Genomic DNA, 17,529 nt, shown 5'->3' with positions numbered 1-17,529 from the left:
ACTAGCATTTGACTGGACGTTTAAGAATTGGAGGGCTTAGTAGATACGCGACAGGTTATTTTCCTTTCTGTGTTTATTCTTGCAGGTACTCACAGTATCCTTGGTACAGATGAGGATTTGAAGAACCTAACACAGGTCACATGGTTGTAATTGTTCCAACCGTGTTATTCATTATTTATTTTATTATTTTTTGGGCACGTTATTCGCAGTAGCCAAAGCCGTGGATTAATTTAGTCCGCAAGGCTGAAACATGTAGACCTTTTTGTGTTTTTCCTCACACGGACAGTTATGTTAAAACTGTTGTTGCGCTGGATTTAACTTGGGCATTAGAAGATATCTAATAAAATTTCTCTCCCCTTTTGTTCGTTATTTTTTGATAAACAAATGTTTATTGTTTTAAGAGAAGGCAACCACCAAAGTATCAACACTGCAGAATTCAGACATTGACACAGTACATCGTGAAGAACACATACATGACACTCAGACCCGCCCTCCCGCGGTGAACAGCATAAATGTGCCAATGGGACAAGCTAGTCCACGGCACCCAACCATTTGCCCCACACCCTCCGGTACTTCCCAGGACACCCCTGTGCCTTGTACAAGGGTTTCTCTTGTGCCACGCACCAATCCATCCCCTTTCTCAATCTGGCTGAGCTGGGAGGTGTAGGACATTACCATGAGGCGGCTATGTCCCGCTTTGCCACGACCATGGCTGTATTATAAAATACCTTCTCGTTCCTGGACCCATCAAGGCCGTCCGTAATCCCTCCCACCCCAAGACCTCGGACAGCTCCGTTTCAATCTCGCCCCAGAACTGCGCCTATCGGGGGCAGGCCCATACCATGTGGAAATAATCGGCCGGATCTTGGCCGCAGCGTGTGCACGAGGCGGATGGGGAGAGGCCGGCGCGATGCAGGCGCTGTGGAGTTAGGTAGGCGGCGTATATGTAGTATAGTTGGATCAGGCGGAGTTTGGCAGATGCAGTGACTGTCCTGGATGACATAAGAACATCCCGCCAGTCCGCTTCATCCAGGGGGCCCACCCATTCCTCCCAAAGTCGGTCGAGCAGGGTCGGGGTGTTGACCAATGTCTTGTAGATACGTGAAATACCCCCCCCTCCCCAGATCGCCCTACACGGTCTGCGCTTCAGGGGACTGTACTCAGGGATCCGAGTGTCTGTTGGCAAGTGTACAGGTACTTATAAAATTGAGATGGGTGGAGGGAATACGTGGATTGGAGGTCCTTAAAGGATTTCACGTGGCCGTTCGCCCACACATCACCAAGCTGGGAGATCCCAATAAGATCCCATTGACGGAACCCCTGCAGACCACTGACCTCCCGGAGCCAAGTGCCGTGCCATAGAGGCACCCCAGGCCAGAAGCACGGAACGTGTGACATCAGGCAAGGAGGACGGGAGGGATTCTCCGTACATGAGGGATTGAATTCAAGGCATGCAGAGTTCACTCAGCCCTTTTGTTCACTTTACATATCACTTTCTTACTCACATGCACTGCGTTCATCACGCCCTGAAATAACACCTCTTCACATCTTGTGAGTGTGCCTTGCGTGTTTATAATTAACTGTAAAACATCCGTGAGCTCCCCTTCTTAGTGTAATGGTTGTAGCCCTTTGCGTCACTAGTGTGGCGCTGGGAGGAGACACAGATGATGAAGCAGGTCACCTCGGTGAGTGATGGGAATCCGTCCTATGAACAGGAATGCCCAGACACGTGTTCTGGTCATTCTTTTCATGGGTGCCTTCTAATAAGCCAGGTAAAGTTTAAGACCCGTGGATATTTGTGCTGTCTATATTCATTTGTTTTGGGGAATATATCCACGCGTGGTCTTAAAAAATTCCCTAGGACCCTCTCTTTCCGGTTTGTATTATTGCCCTTTATATATCCAGCAAATTGACAATTTTTTTCAAGTGTGGTAGTACTGATGGAAAGGTTACTCACTTCTAATCCAATTTCTCCACTGTAGGAATCTTCAATGAAGTCAAACAATAAATAGTCTTCCCCATATTCGGAATCCCAGAACAATTTTACAAAAAATTTAAGGCAATTCACAAAACAGTAAATCTGCACCCTTCCGAGTAGTCCCACGAACAGGAGCAAATTTCCCATTTTCTGGCATTCACAACAATTCCCAATTGTATGACTGGAATGGATAACATTTTTCTCTACATCCCCTCAGTTTGGAGGAGACGGTCTCTCTTGCCGTCCTGGAAGGGAAGGTACTCAAGGCTCTTGCTGAAGAAAATCTGACTATTTCGAGGGTGGGAAACTGCTGATCTGGGTACCCACATCTGTACAAGATGTGGCTGTCCACAAACATACAAGGCTAAAAACGCCTTCCTTATTCCTCCCATTTTCCGTTGCTTGCATGCGAGTTATTGCTGTGTATTTGCCAACAGTCTGGCTGGACTAATACACCGTAGTAAACTCATTTACGCAAGTCAGGACTATTTTTTGCAAATTCACGACAGGCATGAATAAAGGCATATTCGGCCATAAACATAAGTTTATGACTGAATATCCCTTTGTGAATTGCCCCATTAACTTTTGGGATAAAAAAATATAAATACGTAGCCACATTTATTTTTTTCCATCACAAAAGAACCCAATCAAATTTCGAAACGTTACTAGTGTAACCTAAATTGCTAGCAATATGTTTCAAAAACCCTAGCTAGATTAGCAAGCATCCTCATAGGGCAGAAAAATGCAATTCTCCTTTCAAACAGCCAACCACGCCCACTGCTATTCAAAGAATAGCAAATAAAATTATTCTATGTTTCTGCACATGGGTGGGTCTATTCAGTGTTTATGACAACAATGAAGATTCCATGATGAAGACGCTAGTTATTCATAGTTCACACTTCACAAAAAGAGGTATTACAATTCATGTCTTAGTTACTTCAATTCTACAAATCCTGATAGTTCACACAGAATCAAAAAGGATGAAACTAGCACATGCTTTATTTTTTTTTAGATGAGATTTTAGATGATATTCCTCACATAACTGGCTTTTAGCCCTTCCTTATAATGAACATACCTTTCATTACAAATAGTTGACACAGTAATGTGCAGGAAATGTACTTTCTAGAAATACATTTGCTGCTGGTGACTTTGGTAAGCATCGGTCTAAATTTTATTTGATCAAGCCAAAATCTGATGAACGCAAGACTTTGCTCCTAGGTCCCCTGCTAAGAAATGCCCCATTTACCTCAACTGAGACATGTACAAAAATAACTTTTCCCAAAACACCATAAAATTACGTGCAGAGAGAATGCCCAAAGGCAAGACCAAAGTTACCAAAGTCCATTTTACATTTATTTTACTACTGTAAGATAAAGCCCAAACAAATAGTGCTAGGACTCAAACCTGTGCCCAAAGTTTAGACATTCTTTCAGTAACTGTGCAGGGTAAGTGTCCCCTAACGGATTGTGGGGGTTGATCAGGATTAATGCTCTGACTCTGATGCCCTGTAAAAAGAAACACCGAAAAGTAGGAGACGCCAACAATGACGTCCAACACAGGAGCGGCAAGGGCAGATTGAGGATTCCATTTCAAAGCAGCTAGCATTGTACATTTGCAATCCTCTAAAATAAGCAACCAGTGGTTCCCAAATTTATAGGTGTTCAATTGCAAAATGTAATATTTTGTTAACCATTACAAATTATTCTTTTCTTTAGTATGATTTAATTGTCTAATGTATAACCGTCAAAGCTGAAGCTCCTCCGATTAGCGACAATCGCTTAAATACGGTATGTTCTACATTAGACCAGCAAAACGCTGCCCTCCCCATGCCACCATAAATAGCCAGGTCACCATAAAGAGCCCCCCATTTAAACGGAATCAAAAGCGCCATATCCATTTGGGAACCACTGATATAGTCAACTTTACTTAAGTTTACATCCCAGCAGAACAAAATACCACATTGTCCAAAAAGACAAATGAATTCTGTGCATTTATAGGGACTCAAAAATAAAGGGTGCACTTCTATTAGTTATCAAAATGTCTTCTTTAAAACAAATTACTGCTTCATGTTCCCACTGTTCGGGCTTCACCATTCTTTATTGCCCAAGTGTTGGGATAAACAAACGTTGGTAGCACAAAAAGCCAGAATGTTTGAATGAATAGTATAAATAATGAGCGTTGAAAGCAGGTGTTCCTTTCCACAAAGTGTGAATATTTTCTGTACACACCGTTTACCAAAATATGCCCTGCCCCTTTAGACTTCAAAACATCTTTAAGCCTTTCTTTCAATCAAAAAGGCCACAGCTTAGGGCACAGAAATAACATGACCGGTGTGGTAAGGGACACAGATTTATAAAAATAGGTATATGAAGAACTGGAGTGGTATTACTTGAAACATGTTTGGCGTGAGGGGTCTTGCCATTTGGGACTCTGCCACTCTTAAAATTTCCTTAATACTGTTAAAGCTAGGTTTAAGTGGCTTTGGGAAATCTATTCATTAAAAAGGAGAAATGTCAACTACCACCAGTCATTTTCCAAACTGTGGATGGATACACTGGGGTTTAGGAGGAATGATAATGTGAAACTAATTCACAATTCGACCACATAAACTCATGTAATTAGGGTTTCTTGTACAATAAATACAGCTGACTGCTGGGGGGTGCGCACCTAGCTAGAGGGCTCACAGATGGTGCAACTGGAGTTTTATGTAGCTATTCTGGAGTGACCCACTAAGGACCTAACAGGCTCTTCTCCTAAACCACACACCACCATATATATATATATATATATACACACAGACTTATTTAACGATTCGCAAAAAAAGTGTCATTTAATCCCATGATAACAAGTAACAAAATGACAACCACGCTCAAAGTCTGTTAAACATGACCAATTGCCAACTTATTATGAACACCTCATGGTAAAAGGAACAACTACTCACCATAGTAACTTCGGAATTCTATGTCCAGATTCCAGACTTCCACACATTACCACAATATTGGAAACCTCAAGCAAGATGACTGGAAAACGCGTGTACAGTTGTACGATTCCAAGCTTAGGAAGCAATACAGTCATCTACTGCCTGCAACTCTGCTCCTTAATACAGGACCTAAAATAGCTTGGTCAATTTCTACTAAATATTCATCCGAATGAAGATAAAATATCTAGAAGTGGACCACTGGATAGTGAGACAGGGGGTGTTAGAAGCCTGGCAAGGTTGCGGTGTAATTTTTTTCTATCCGTACCCTTTTCTCTTTCAGATGCTTCAAGTACAGTGAGCATCGGTGCTGAAACTACATGACGGGTTGCATAATCTATGCCAAGTAGACACTGTGGCTGTATAATAGGTTTCCTATTAAGAATGGGTCTCTGGAAAGCCACGGTCTATGCTTCTACTTTGTTCGGATATGTAGGACTAGCCCAAAAAGGCAACAAACTTGCAACACTAACTTGTAACAGTTGTAGATGGAAGATGCAATCCAGAGGCAAATGGGGGCCAGACAAAACTGCTTGCTCACTGGGGCATAAAAGCCCTATAGGTGACAAACAGCCTCCTTGAACGCCTTCATGATTATGAATGGTTTGCTAGAGTCGGATTAAATTACAGCCTAAGGTACGTACCACTGGCTGATAGCTCTGCCGAACCTGCACCGAGATGGCTACCACCATCCAAGTTCTGCCCATGGATCTCATTTTGCCCCCTCACAATATTCTGAGACAGTGATGTGTAGGAGGGCCATTACTTGAGGAAGGGGGGGAAGAGTCAGTGATTCATGACAAGCTCCTCTCCACCACAGGAGAGAATAACTTGGACAAGGACATGCACAGTATCACTGGATGCCTCACTTTCTCACCATAGCACCACATGGCAAATGGAAGCTTTTGTTGCCAGGGCGTGATGGGACACATCCAGGACTGTGGCATGTTGATGGGCTGCTGAACAGAGAATTGGTTGCAGTGATGCTCAGAAGAGAGATGGCATGCCTAAAGCCAAGGAGTGGCCAAACAGGTTCTTGCAAACTGTTCGATTGCCACCGAAGGTGTGTGGTTAACCCACAGAATACACCTGTTTTGGCTCACATATGCCCACAGGTTTTGATTAGAGAAAGCAGGTATGAATTGCTAAACAGAATTGAAAACAGGAGACGGAGTAGCTTGCCAGACACATGATCAGCAGTGCAGATTAGTGGCATCCTTAGGAAAAGATGGCTTTCCGTATTCTAAGGCTTGCATCATCGACCTAGGCACTCAGAGGTTAAGGAAGCAGACACAACTGTACCTTGATACAGAAGTGTGAACCGAGGAAAATAAGATGACGAATATTCAATTTGCAGTTGTAATTTCCCAACAAGCGAATGAGAATTTCTTTTAAACATAGGCTCTGAAAGGTGTGGGAGATAGCTACTTTTTAAGGGACAGTCAAGAACTTGCATTAAATGCACACATTACAGGCATCAGCAGTGAAGGTAGACTGGATGCTGTATAAACTTGGTGGGACTAAATGATGCAGAGTAGAAAAATTGAAACATAGGAAAAAATTGCTCTAGAGAATGTGCCCTCGAGAAAACAAATGATTATTAGTACTGTGCAGCCCCACTGTATATGAAAACTAAATAAGAAGTTTTAAAAACCACTGAGGAAGGCACATTGTGATTCCTGGGTGTAACCAAGTCGGTCTCTGGTAAAAGGAATCTATGACTAAGTATTTATCACAAAAAAGGACCAGATGACAGTAAATAGGCATTTGCAATGCCAAGCACGTGGAATAAAGGAGATACAGAAGGGGGTGGGGGGGGAGGGCTATAGATGACAAATATAAATGATCTATGAAGAACATATGCTTTCTCTTACTGGTCCCAATAAAGAGACCCATCAAATAGGAAATGACATGAGGAATATATGACGTTTTTGATTGGAAGTATGCTAAGGCGGCCCTGGATTTCCTGGAAACTCAGGAATGTTTGGGTAGACGACACTTGAGTGCATGGAGGTCAATCTGCTGATACTATTAATATAAAAGTAATCTGATGGAAAATGTTGTACAGCATTTCTAAAATGTGTCCTTGAGCTTAAAAAAAACTACACTACAGAAGCTACTACCTTACGAACAGCAAAGTCATCAAGAATTTCTCCAGGATGTAATTTCATGAACTGATCAAAAGATCTGAAATGGGAAAGGGGTGGATTGAAGTGGCTAAAACCGAGAACGCTCACCCTCCCAGCTGAGAACACAGACACCGCTAACAAACTGCTGTTGCTAGATCTCTGCTGCAAAGGAGGCAAATAATTACCACATCTGCATCTTAGACAGTGGTAAGCTTTAAAGGTGATGCAGATGGCCTTTGATCCTCTAGGGGATGAGCAGCCAGTGTAACGTTGTCAGACCTGCCAATGCAGAAATAGTGGGCGGAGCACCAACCGTGACAGCAAAATCTGAATTTGTTTAAGTCTTGAGAGTAAATAAAGGGACGAACCAAGTAGCAATGCATTGAAGTAATCCAGGTAACTTAAATTGGAGGCCTAAACTGTAAGGGACAGGATTTGGTGCGCAAAAAAAGTCTAATCTTGCACAAGACTTTTAGCTGAAAAAAGCAGGGAGACCGCTTATTAATCTGCAGAACCAAGAAAAAGTCGTGGTCAAAGAAAACTTCCAGATTTCAGACTGTTGGTGGAGGTCAAGCTGGGCAGGACAAAGACCAGCTGGAATATTCTGGAGGTTGTTTGCTAGAAAAAAAAAATTATAATCTAGGTTGTGTCACTATTCAAAGCCAGGCAGTTTTCCCTCATCCAGTCAACCAAAATGAGCATACAATCATGAAAGGTTGTTCAGCCATTCTGCATCGGAGCGTTAAGATACATAAATGTGTGCTGTCAGCGTAACTCAATCCGAGACCAGCCGAAGAGATCAATTTAATGAGAAAGTGAATATATCAGGTTAAAGAGTTGGGGTGAGGGAAGAATCCTGGGAAATACCAGGAGCATCACATTGATAAACAGTAAGGAGCGATTGGACAGGTAGGATTTATCCCAGAGCAGTATTTCTGGTGCAAACCTCAAACAACAACAAAGAAATGTGATAATGAGAGTGTCTTGGGCCACCATGTTGAATGTGGCACACAGATTTCAGAAGAGCAGAGCCTAAGATTTGTCCTGGTTTGCCCGTATGAGTGAATTATCTAGTACCAATGTGGTCTCTGTGCGGTGAGAAGGCCTGAAAGCAGATTGGACAGCATCCAAAATGGTATTTAGATTCCACAAAAAGAAATCTGTTTAATCACTGATTTTTGATGGGGAAGTGTAACAGTAAGATTACACAATTACTTGAAACTGTTGTCTCAGCAGAAGATTTTTTTAGGAAGTGGCCTTCTTCTAAGCTTACCAAAGATGTGGCTTTGTTGTAGATGGTCTTAAGGGTGATGGTCACAACAGAAATATCCCATCTTAAAATACCAAGTGGAAAAAACTCACAATTCCCTAGCATCTGGGTTTTGTTCTATACAGATTAGTTCCCCTACTCCAGCTTCTGAGGTCCCACATATGGCGGTTCGAATGGACCAAGACTTAACTAACCCTATCTAAGCGGGTGAGCAAGGTCTCTTCCATTTGCATCCACCGCAAGACAGCGCTACAGAAGATCCTAACCTTTCTACCAGCACAGACCAGATTGTTGGGGTTACCATCCTAAATCAGCTCTATTACTGCAATTCTCTGTTCTTGGGATCTTCTGTTCCTTTATGACAATGCTTAGAGCCGATCCAAAAGGCTGCAGCTTGGTTAACCTTTACTGCACTAAACATTACTCAGCCTCTGAAGCATTTAGGGCCCTAGTTTGAATTCCTAAAAGCAGGCGAGTGGAATTTACAGCTATGTGCCTTGTCTTCCGGGGCTTTCGCTGCACTGTTCGCATTACGAGTGACAAATTTCAACCTTATCTTCCTTACTGGAGCCTGCGATCAGCTAATGGTCATCTGCTATTGCTCCAGAGGTTTTATTAGAGGTCCGAGCAGTCCCAGTGACAGCTGCCAAGCTGTGGAATTTCTTATGCTTAGGAAGCATGACTATCTTTTAGAATTTCAAAAGGCTTTAAAGATCTGGCTATTCCGCAAACAATAACTGATCTTGTTCTTCTCACAGATAGTCTATCTGGATAGCACCAGGATATCGTTTGATATTTGCTGCACTTTCAGTTGTAGATTGAATTTCCTTTTCTAAATGAAATTTCTTAGTTCGGAGAACTTCTGCTTTTCCAGAGATACGAAGGGAGGAGCGAAGATAAATTATTTATTGTAGTTTTAGTCCTTTAAAGGTACAGCACAAAAGTTGGGATCTAATTCTTGCCTCCAGCTCTATCTAGTCCCTCAAAATCGGCATGACATGATTATTTGTTTAACCCACAAAAAGATTTGTACATGCCAAGAAGTTTTGAGGAACACCTAGAGGTACTCTATATTCTAAGATTTTGCACTTTTGGCAGGATTGATTAGTATTCATAATACACCAAATGTGCAGATAATATAAAGGTACAATATTTGTTTGGCCTTTTCATGTGCTGGGCGAATCCGATTATCAATAGTTTTTTTAAAGTGTAACTTTCCTATTAAAAGTGCCTGATGGTCCAATGGTAGGAATGATTTGGTTTGCATTTTCAATGAAGCCAAACAACCATACCATTTGGAGGACCAATACAAGCATTACTACAGAGATCAAGGTTTCTGCCCAGCAGTTGCAAACGTAGTAGAGAAGCATGTAATGGAAGGTACACTCGTGAATAATAATTTGAAGATGTGACCAAAACAAGTTTCATACCTTTCACACCGACCAGGGGAAAATAAACCATGGAGGACACACACACACAAAAACATTGTGCACGATTGTACAAAAAACACCACAAATGTCAATAAACCATATGTAACCTCTAGATTACAATCTAAAAGCTGCACAAGCTCAGATTTAGTCAGCAATCACAATTAAATGGTTCCCACGAGTTGTGAATACGAAAAATCTGAACATAAAGTTACAATGAACTGGCCTTTAACATTGCAAGAAAAACCTATTTCAATTAACCCCCTCTCCAACCTCCAAAACTTCCAGTTTTAGTCTCAGCCACCTTCTTAAACATGAGCATTTAAAATAGATCCGTTGGTTTGTTTTTATATCTGAATAAATCCTGTTAACAAGTTGCCTTCATTGTTATTTTGGACGATTTGAATAGATTTGTTGTTTTGTACAATGCTTTTGCCCCTAGACAGTACGCAGATGGTATATCTTCAGTACATAAAGGGATAATAGTACTGCCAGTTTCTTGACATCCATTCATTTTAGAGTACTGTAGCTTCACCTACTAGGTTTTTAAGAAGCATTATAAGTGGTGGAAATGGTACCCTCCACTGCGGTTTTCCACCTCCGTAACAAAACTCAGGAGACCAGCCACATGCTAAAATGTACACTCAAACAGAATTAATGAAAGGTTATTATAACATTCAATAACTAGTATGGCTCTAAAAGCCCAGGATAACTTTAGAAAGCAAACGTTTCAGAACAGTTTGCTTCTCAAATCCGATTAAATTACTTTAACTGGTAAATTTTGGCTTAAAAAAAATATATATACACGATAGTCAATCAACATACAAAAACCCAACTAAAATTTTTTTCCCATTTTTAGTCTACTCTCTACGTAGAACTAACCTTTCCACGATTATTGGAATCAATTACATTCTATGTGAATGCATTTCAAGGGCCAACATGGTTTCCATTTGCATACCAAAAGGTCTTTAGAAAGGTGTTCTGCAGCGACCTGCCAATAACTGATGCAGTGCTATGTTGTTTTGAGGTTAGCTGTTCCCTCTACAAATGCTCCTGATAGTAGGCTATTGATTTTTCGATCTGGGTTGATCAATATTTATTTTGTTCTGATTTTATTAGTATTTTAAATGTTTAGTTTTCAGTTTGCGGAAACATTAAACCTCATCTGCTACATGTTCGTACTTTTTTAAACTGCCAAACTTAAACTCACATTTCAATGTTTGTAGAACTTAGTGTTTCATAGCCATACACAATGAAGTAACACACACTCAGATTTGCCTTAGCACATCTGTATCTATTTAAGCTTCACAAGGAAATCTAATCCTTTTTTTTAGCACGGAAAAAGACTCTAAAAAGGAGATCTAATTACTGACAGTGAACCGTATAGTTTTCGATCTGTAGTTCTACGAAATAAATAACAATTTTTTTTTTCTTTTTTTTTTTTTTAAGAAAAAGCAGTTTTTTAGAGGCTGTTAATACAGTGCATTCATAGTCACGGACACTAAAAGGTTTTTCCATCCTTTAGACCTTTGAAAATTAATGTTACCCATTAGGACACGGTCTCCTTACTGGACGTGGGATCTGCAGGCAGAATAAAACACTTTATTATTCAAACTTTACCTGCTCCTTCGCTCTCTGCATCGCCATTTCCAATTTAGCAACTGTTAACTCAAAGGGGTTTTCGTCTTTGTTGCATGTCTGCATTAAACAGAACAAAAAATAAACCAGTCTTAGTGATATATGGTAAAGGTCCTCACATAATGTATTCTTCTATAATAGCATACTCCCCATTCCGACCAGAATACCATATTTGTATGGTTACCAGATGACTAGGTCACTGGGATATCATTATGCAATTTGTTGAGCTGGGCTTGTTAATCCAATTAGTTAAATTAAACTGAAGTAGTAGTACAACAACCACTAAGGTTATTGAAAGTCGAAGACTGAAGGTGCCCCGGTTACATTAAGAGATCTTGCAACCTACACATATTGAGGTCACTTTTCTTTTAATGAAAGGGTAAGAATCGAGTACAGCAAAGAGTCATTCAATAACCATTAGATTCCATAGCGCCCCACACACATCCGTTGACAGACTAAATAGAAACGCAACACCGCATTAAAATGACTAGTTGGCAAAACTAGTTAACTTCATTACATCCGACCTAAAACACTTACAGGATATCAATCATTTTATTAAAATAACATCCAAACAAATAAAACAGCTCGTCATACAAGTATTGCATATTAATCACAGTATCATGCTCCCTCTGTATGCAAGAAAAAAGAAAAACTTCTGTTTTTGGAATAGAATATAAACCATACTTGGCAAAATTAGCTTGCATGTCTACAACAGAGGGTCAGGTCAAATAGCCAGGGGATGGGGAGCTGGGAATGGATTAAAAACCGTGCCAATGATCCCAAGTAGAAAAAAGCCTGTCCACCTTATACACCCCTCTCAGAAGAAGGGAAAAAGGAACATAAGCGGTTAGTCTAGTTGCCCACAAAAGTGTCCAAAACCCTATGTGGTATATGACTGTCTTTTCTATCTGGGTTTTCGTATGGTAGGTGGTCTACAAATGGTTTGTACGAGTCTACTTGTAAGAACACAAACTGCTTGCCACCAAAATTTACTCTCAGCTTCACAAGAAAACCAACTGAAGCCACTATGCCTCTAAATGCCAGGCTAGGCTTGATCTCTTATAGGGCATTCCCTAGAAATCAATTTTTGGTTGAGGTTTGGTAAAGATAGAAGAAGTCGGGCTTCACCAAGCATCATTTTCTTTCTCCCTGTAGCCTGCAGAATTTAACTCCACCATTCCTCTTTATGTAGATTGACTAACCTAGTGCTGCCACTGCTTCCCACATTGGTTCTTCCTTTTTCTAGCAGCAGCCTGATGGAATTGACCACCACTTGATAAATTCTCTTGTTTTCCAAACCTAGTAGGTCCCTCAGAACCATACACATTCAGTTTGTAGGGTTATTAATAAGTAAGGTTAGATCTTTGCTGAACTCCAAAAACCCTCATCAGTTGGCCCCTGTGCAGGCTATCAAGAGGTTTCACTTTAGAATCCAAGACAAAGGCTAACAGTCACCTAACAATCACAGTAGTTTTGAATGCTTCATGGTTTCCCCACAGCAGCGGTGTCTTTTATTTTGGCTTCAGTTTCTTTAGGGGATACTCATCACTTCCTGTCCTTTCTACTCCAGTCACTATTTGTTAGCCTCTCCAGATTCTCCTCCGAAGTCCTCGCTCCTCTCTGTATTTTCTGACGTTTCCATTATTTCTACACTAATTGCACTGATAAAGCGTGTACGTCTGTGCTCCACATTTTACTCCATTAAATTCTCCCCTGGTCCCTTTTTTCGCCTTACCATGAATGTCAAAAACGTCTCGTTTCTATCTTAGCTTGCCAGTTATATTCCCTTAAAGTCAGCAGCTGGTATCCCAGATATTTCATCAAATCGCCCAATCGTATATGCAAGGTTATGGGGTCTAGGGCGGCACAGCAGCCTCAAATGAGTTAGCCTTGCTTTGTCCCTTGGTTTGTGGTCAATGTTAGGCCCTGGTGGCAAAGGCCAATCCCCCTCAGGGAAAGATCACAGGTCGCCGTTGTTCGTGCCCGAGAGCCACCACGATCCAGTCATTGCTCTTAATGGGCCCAGTGTCCCGCGGCCCATCATACACAGGTTTGCAATCGCTGCGTCAGCAGCAGTCTCCAGTAGGACGGTCTCAGGCTAAAGCAGAGCGCTCGCCTTCTCTGTAGCCAAAGCCTGTCCTTGGCTATACCTTCCCCCTCTCCTAAACACTGCATTCCAATATTGCACTGCGATTCTAGTTTAATACAACCAATGTTTTTCTTGTCTCATTTGGGGGAAGCCAACATAAGAATCAAAACAGGTTTTAGAGAAAACTTAGCTGCTACTTTAACCCATCATTTATTACAGGGGGACAGAAGGTCAAAGGTCTTAGTGGAGCAGCTTGTATACATCTCACGATAGATCTCTGGATATGGAGAAAAGCCAAGCCTCCCTCATATTTTCCCTTGAAGATTTCTATGACTTGCAGGATTTTATATCCCCAAGTAAAGGTGAGTGATTTAGTGATTCTTTCAAGAAACACAAAGTTTGTGAGAAATCCAAAAGTTGAGGAATGAAGTTCATTTTAATGTAAATCATCTGACTAAACAAGGAAATTTCAAGTTTAACTGACCGATCTAGGTCTTTAAATAGTGTCAAGGAGCAGCTGATGATCTGCTTCATAGAGTTTTTCTAGAGACCTATGAATCTTTCTTCACAGGTATTGTAATGGGTCTGGGGGAGATCACTAATCTTTTACACATTGTTTCAAGGGCCTCATGTGAAGTAATGCATTGTGTACAAGGAAGATCTATGAGAACAATGGCCCCCAAAAGACTGAAATCTGATCATCAGTAACCTGCAGTTTTTTTTTTGTTTTTTTTTTTTGTTTTTTTTTTTTAAATGGTAGATACTTTCTCTTTCAAAGGATACACTTTTCTGTGTTCGGTGTTTAACATGGCACCTAGATAGTGGAGTATTTGTACAGAGGTCTACTTTGATTTCAGGCGATTGATTCAAACGTCTAGTTAATGTAAAAGTGCTGTAGTGGTGTTGAAGTCCTGACATCTCCTCTGTAGTGCTAGATAAACCAGTCATCGAACTAAGGATAGATATTACTCCTTTGTTTGTGGAGATGAGCTGCTAACACAGACCTAGAAAAAGGTCTGAGGCACATATTTCAAACTGGAGGGAAGAACAGTATACTGGCAATGGGATTTGCCTACTGTGAAACTCAGGAATTCCGTGTGCCTCTTTGCCACTGGAATGTGGAAGTAGAGAATATTAAGTGCAGAGCCAAAATCCTGAAATTCGGTCTCTTGATCCATTAGTTGCCTTGTCTCAGGCCCAGACTTCATGTGAAGTCTTGGTTGGGGACTTTTTTTGGACACTAAAAAATCTTAAATGGATGCCTTTTCCTCTTTGAGAGGGAGCAAATGGTTCTATTATATGCTTTTGCCGAATTCAATCCAAAATTAACTGGAACTGATGTTTTCGTGTAGGCTTCGGAGAGATTGATGAAAAGGGAGTTGAAGAGACTCCCTCCCACCAGAGTGAACAGGAGAGGAAGTCAAAGTGTAATTATCTCCATTCACTTGGGAGCTCCTCTGCCAAGTGACCAGGGTTTCACATATGGCTCCGTCATGAGGTTCCCTACTATAGTAGTGGTGCCAGCTGTCTTGAATGCCATTGTTGAGGATCCATGGCTGCAGCAACAGTCTGCTGTATCAATAAATTTGATCTCCCGGTGAGGCTGTACCAAGATCCCTGGATGAGATGTGTATTTCTTCCCGACTACCAGGTTTATAACTGGAGTCCTATTTAGGTTCTTGGTGTAGGTATGCTATATATTTATGAGACGGTCGGCAATTCAACAGTCTCTGGGTTACCATTTTTGTTGAGACTTGAGAGAAACTTCTCCTCTGGAAGTTCTGCAAAGCCGAGGACCAAAGGCAACAGGGGCCGATGAGCAGATCAAGACTGTAATTTCTCCATAATGCAGAGACTGCGGCCGGAGGGAGCTCATCCTCTTTTATGGCCCTCCACCACTCCCCTTCAAAGCACGTAATGGAAGGCGGTGATGTAGCCTCTAGGCGATGATTTTGCTGGGGAGTATCGATTATGTAGATATGTTAGACTTCTAGGACAAGTCTGACGAATGATGACTGGATGGGGGAGTCTCTCTCATACCTAAGAGAAAGTACAAGAGGTGAGATGGAACAATTCGGGGGTCCAGCTGGGGATGATGGATACTTTGGAAATAGCATTTTCCGGATGGGTGATAAAGCACGCCTAAACCATTGCTGGTCTTGACTGAGCATCCAAGGGTACAAGTATTACCTGAAGAGTATTGTATGCAGAAATTACCGTCCTAGGTGGCCTAGATGGCAATGGTTACACAGATAGTAAAATAGAGTAGAAAAGGCATCCTAAAGGAAGGTTGCAAAAACCAGATGCTGTTGGGAGCCTCAGTGTTATGGTTTTCAAATGGTAAAGATCTCAATCTTTTTGATGAGGGCCTCGACCTCGAAAGAAACAACGTTGTGTGGCTTGACATCACCAGTAAGTTCTTTAACATAAGTTGACCTTAAATTATGGAGTACTTTTTTGTTGGATTTGTCCTTTCTGCAACATCGGCATTACTCTGGCAGCTAAGCTGGCCTTCGACATGTCAGTGACGTGCCGTATTCCAACGACAAGACATATGACGTTGCCTAGTGATCGCGAGACTGTGGCAGTCCCTCTTTTGCTTCAAGGATCTCCCTCTTTGGAAATCCCTTTGTAGAGTGTACACACTTTTAGAAGGTTCACCTTTTTCTAGCTGCCTTGTGATGTTTCTTCATCTCTTCCTCCGCCCATTGATCTGGCTTGTTTCACAGTCCTTAAATTCTCTTTTTGTCATCTTCTGAGAAAAATTGCTTTCCTTTATTGAATTTGCGGTAGGTAAGCAACACAGAATATGGGTCAGAGGCAGAATTATTTTTCCCCAAAGAGGGACACTTTACAAAAAGTGAAGGTATCCAAGAAGAAAATTCCTTCTGGGTGACAGAAAATGAAGGGCAATAGTTCAAACGTGTTTAAGACATTGAACAAAGACTGACTGTACGCCTTCAAGAGAACCTACAAAAATAAATTGTGTGAAAAAGACCAAAGGTTTTGAGAGACCAGTACTATGCATGGTAAGAGGTGGAGCCTGTGTATGTTTTTCAAATTTGTAACCCCTAAACAAGTGAATGGATTCTGATTATTTTACTTTATAAAGTAATAGGAGTGTTCCAGGGTCCCAGCACGCAGGAAGGAACATTCTAGATTTATGACCATCAATGAAGATCGTGTGATGCAGAAAATTTGCAAAGAAATAAAGGTCCCCCACATCATACCAAGAACACATTTCTTAATTAAGGTGATCTATATAACAGTGAAGGGAGGAAAATTCTAGCGTCTAACCAACAAACCAAAATCTTTGAGAGGTCCAAAGAGACTTTCGAAAAACATTGCACATCACTAAATAACCCCAGGTGCTTTACTAGATATAGAATGAAGCTTTGTGCTATTATCCATAAATACGTTATCATTTTATCATAATCCACCTACTCCCAAAGGCAACGAATTCTGCTGTGACCATCATTTTGAGTAATAGAGCAGTTTTTCTGACACAATCTGTATATAGGATCTCAACAATAGCATGGAGCAGATTTGCATCCTGAAAAACTTGCAGCTTGACTGTTTGAGCCCTGAAATATGTCAACATTTTGTCATGGATGTTGTATTTTTCAAACACGTTGAAGTACTATAAACATTCTTCCACACACTTAACCATTCTCAGAGACATACATATTAGTCTGTCAGCTGAAAACATGATCAGCCCTGGTGGATTATTTTCTCTATTCCTTTTCATTTTTCACGTTAAATTCTAGGCGTGCATCTCAAACAACTCTTACCTCACTGAATAAGGGTACATGAACAGGTTGTATTCTACCGTAAAGTTCCGTTTGCATATTTACACTCCCATAATATGGAGTTGGAATGAGGTAGCCATCTAAAAAGAGATAAGAAAAAGAAATGGTTATTAAGAAATATAGCATATTTTACTCAATTAAACAATGTAAGAAACAATACCTTGAACAAATGCACTTGAGAACCTAAGTAGACCTTTTTCAGGAGTGACAAT

The 17,529-nt window shown here is 41.1% G+C and overlaps 1 protein-coding gene across 1 annotated transcript in view; it reads right to left on the bottom strand.

Moving 5' to 3' along the window:
• LOC146789312 (1-aminocyclopropane-1-carboxylate synthase-like protein 1) overlaps positions 1 to 17,529 on the bottom strand; it is an 80,191-nt gene that overhangs the window by 47,366 nt on the left and 15,296 nt on the right. The window contains exons 6-8 of the mRNA XM_085631058.1: positions 17,300 to 17,397; positions 11,402 to 11,479; positions 3,383 to 3,483 (exon numbers count right to left, since the gene is read on the bottom strand). Of these exons, the coding sequence (XP_085487184.1) occupies positions 3,383 to 3,483; positions 11,402 to 11,479; positions 17,300 to 17,397 (277 nt within the window). The remainder of the gene's footprint in view (positions 1 to 3,382; positions 3,484 to 11,401; positions 11,480 to 17,299; positions 17,398 to 17,529) is intronic.

This window comes from Triturus cristatus, chromosome 10 (assembly GCF_964204655.1).
Source record: "Triturus cristatus chromosome 10, aTriCri1.1, whole genome shotgun sequence".
NCBI classification, from domain to species: Eukaryota; Metazoa; Chordata; class Amphibia; order Caudata; family Salamandridae; genus Triturus; species Triturus cristatus.
The sequence above is the reverse complement of the archived record's forward strand: the minus strand, read 5'-3'. Positions and strand labels throughout refer to the sequence as shown.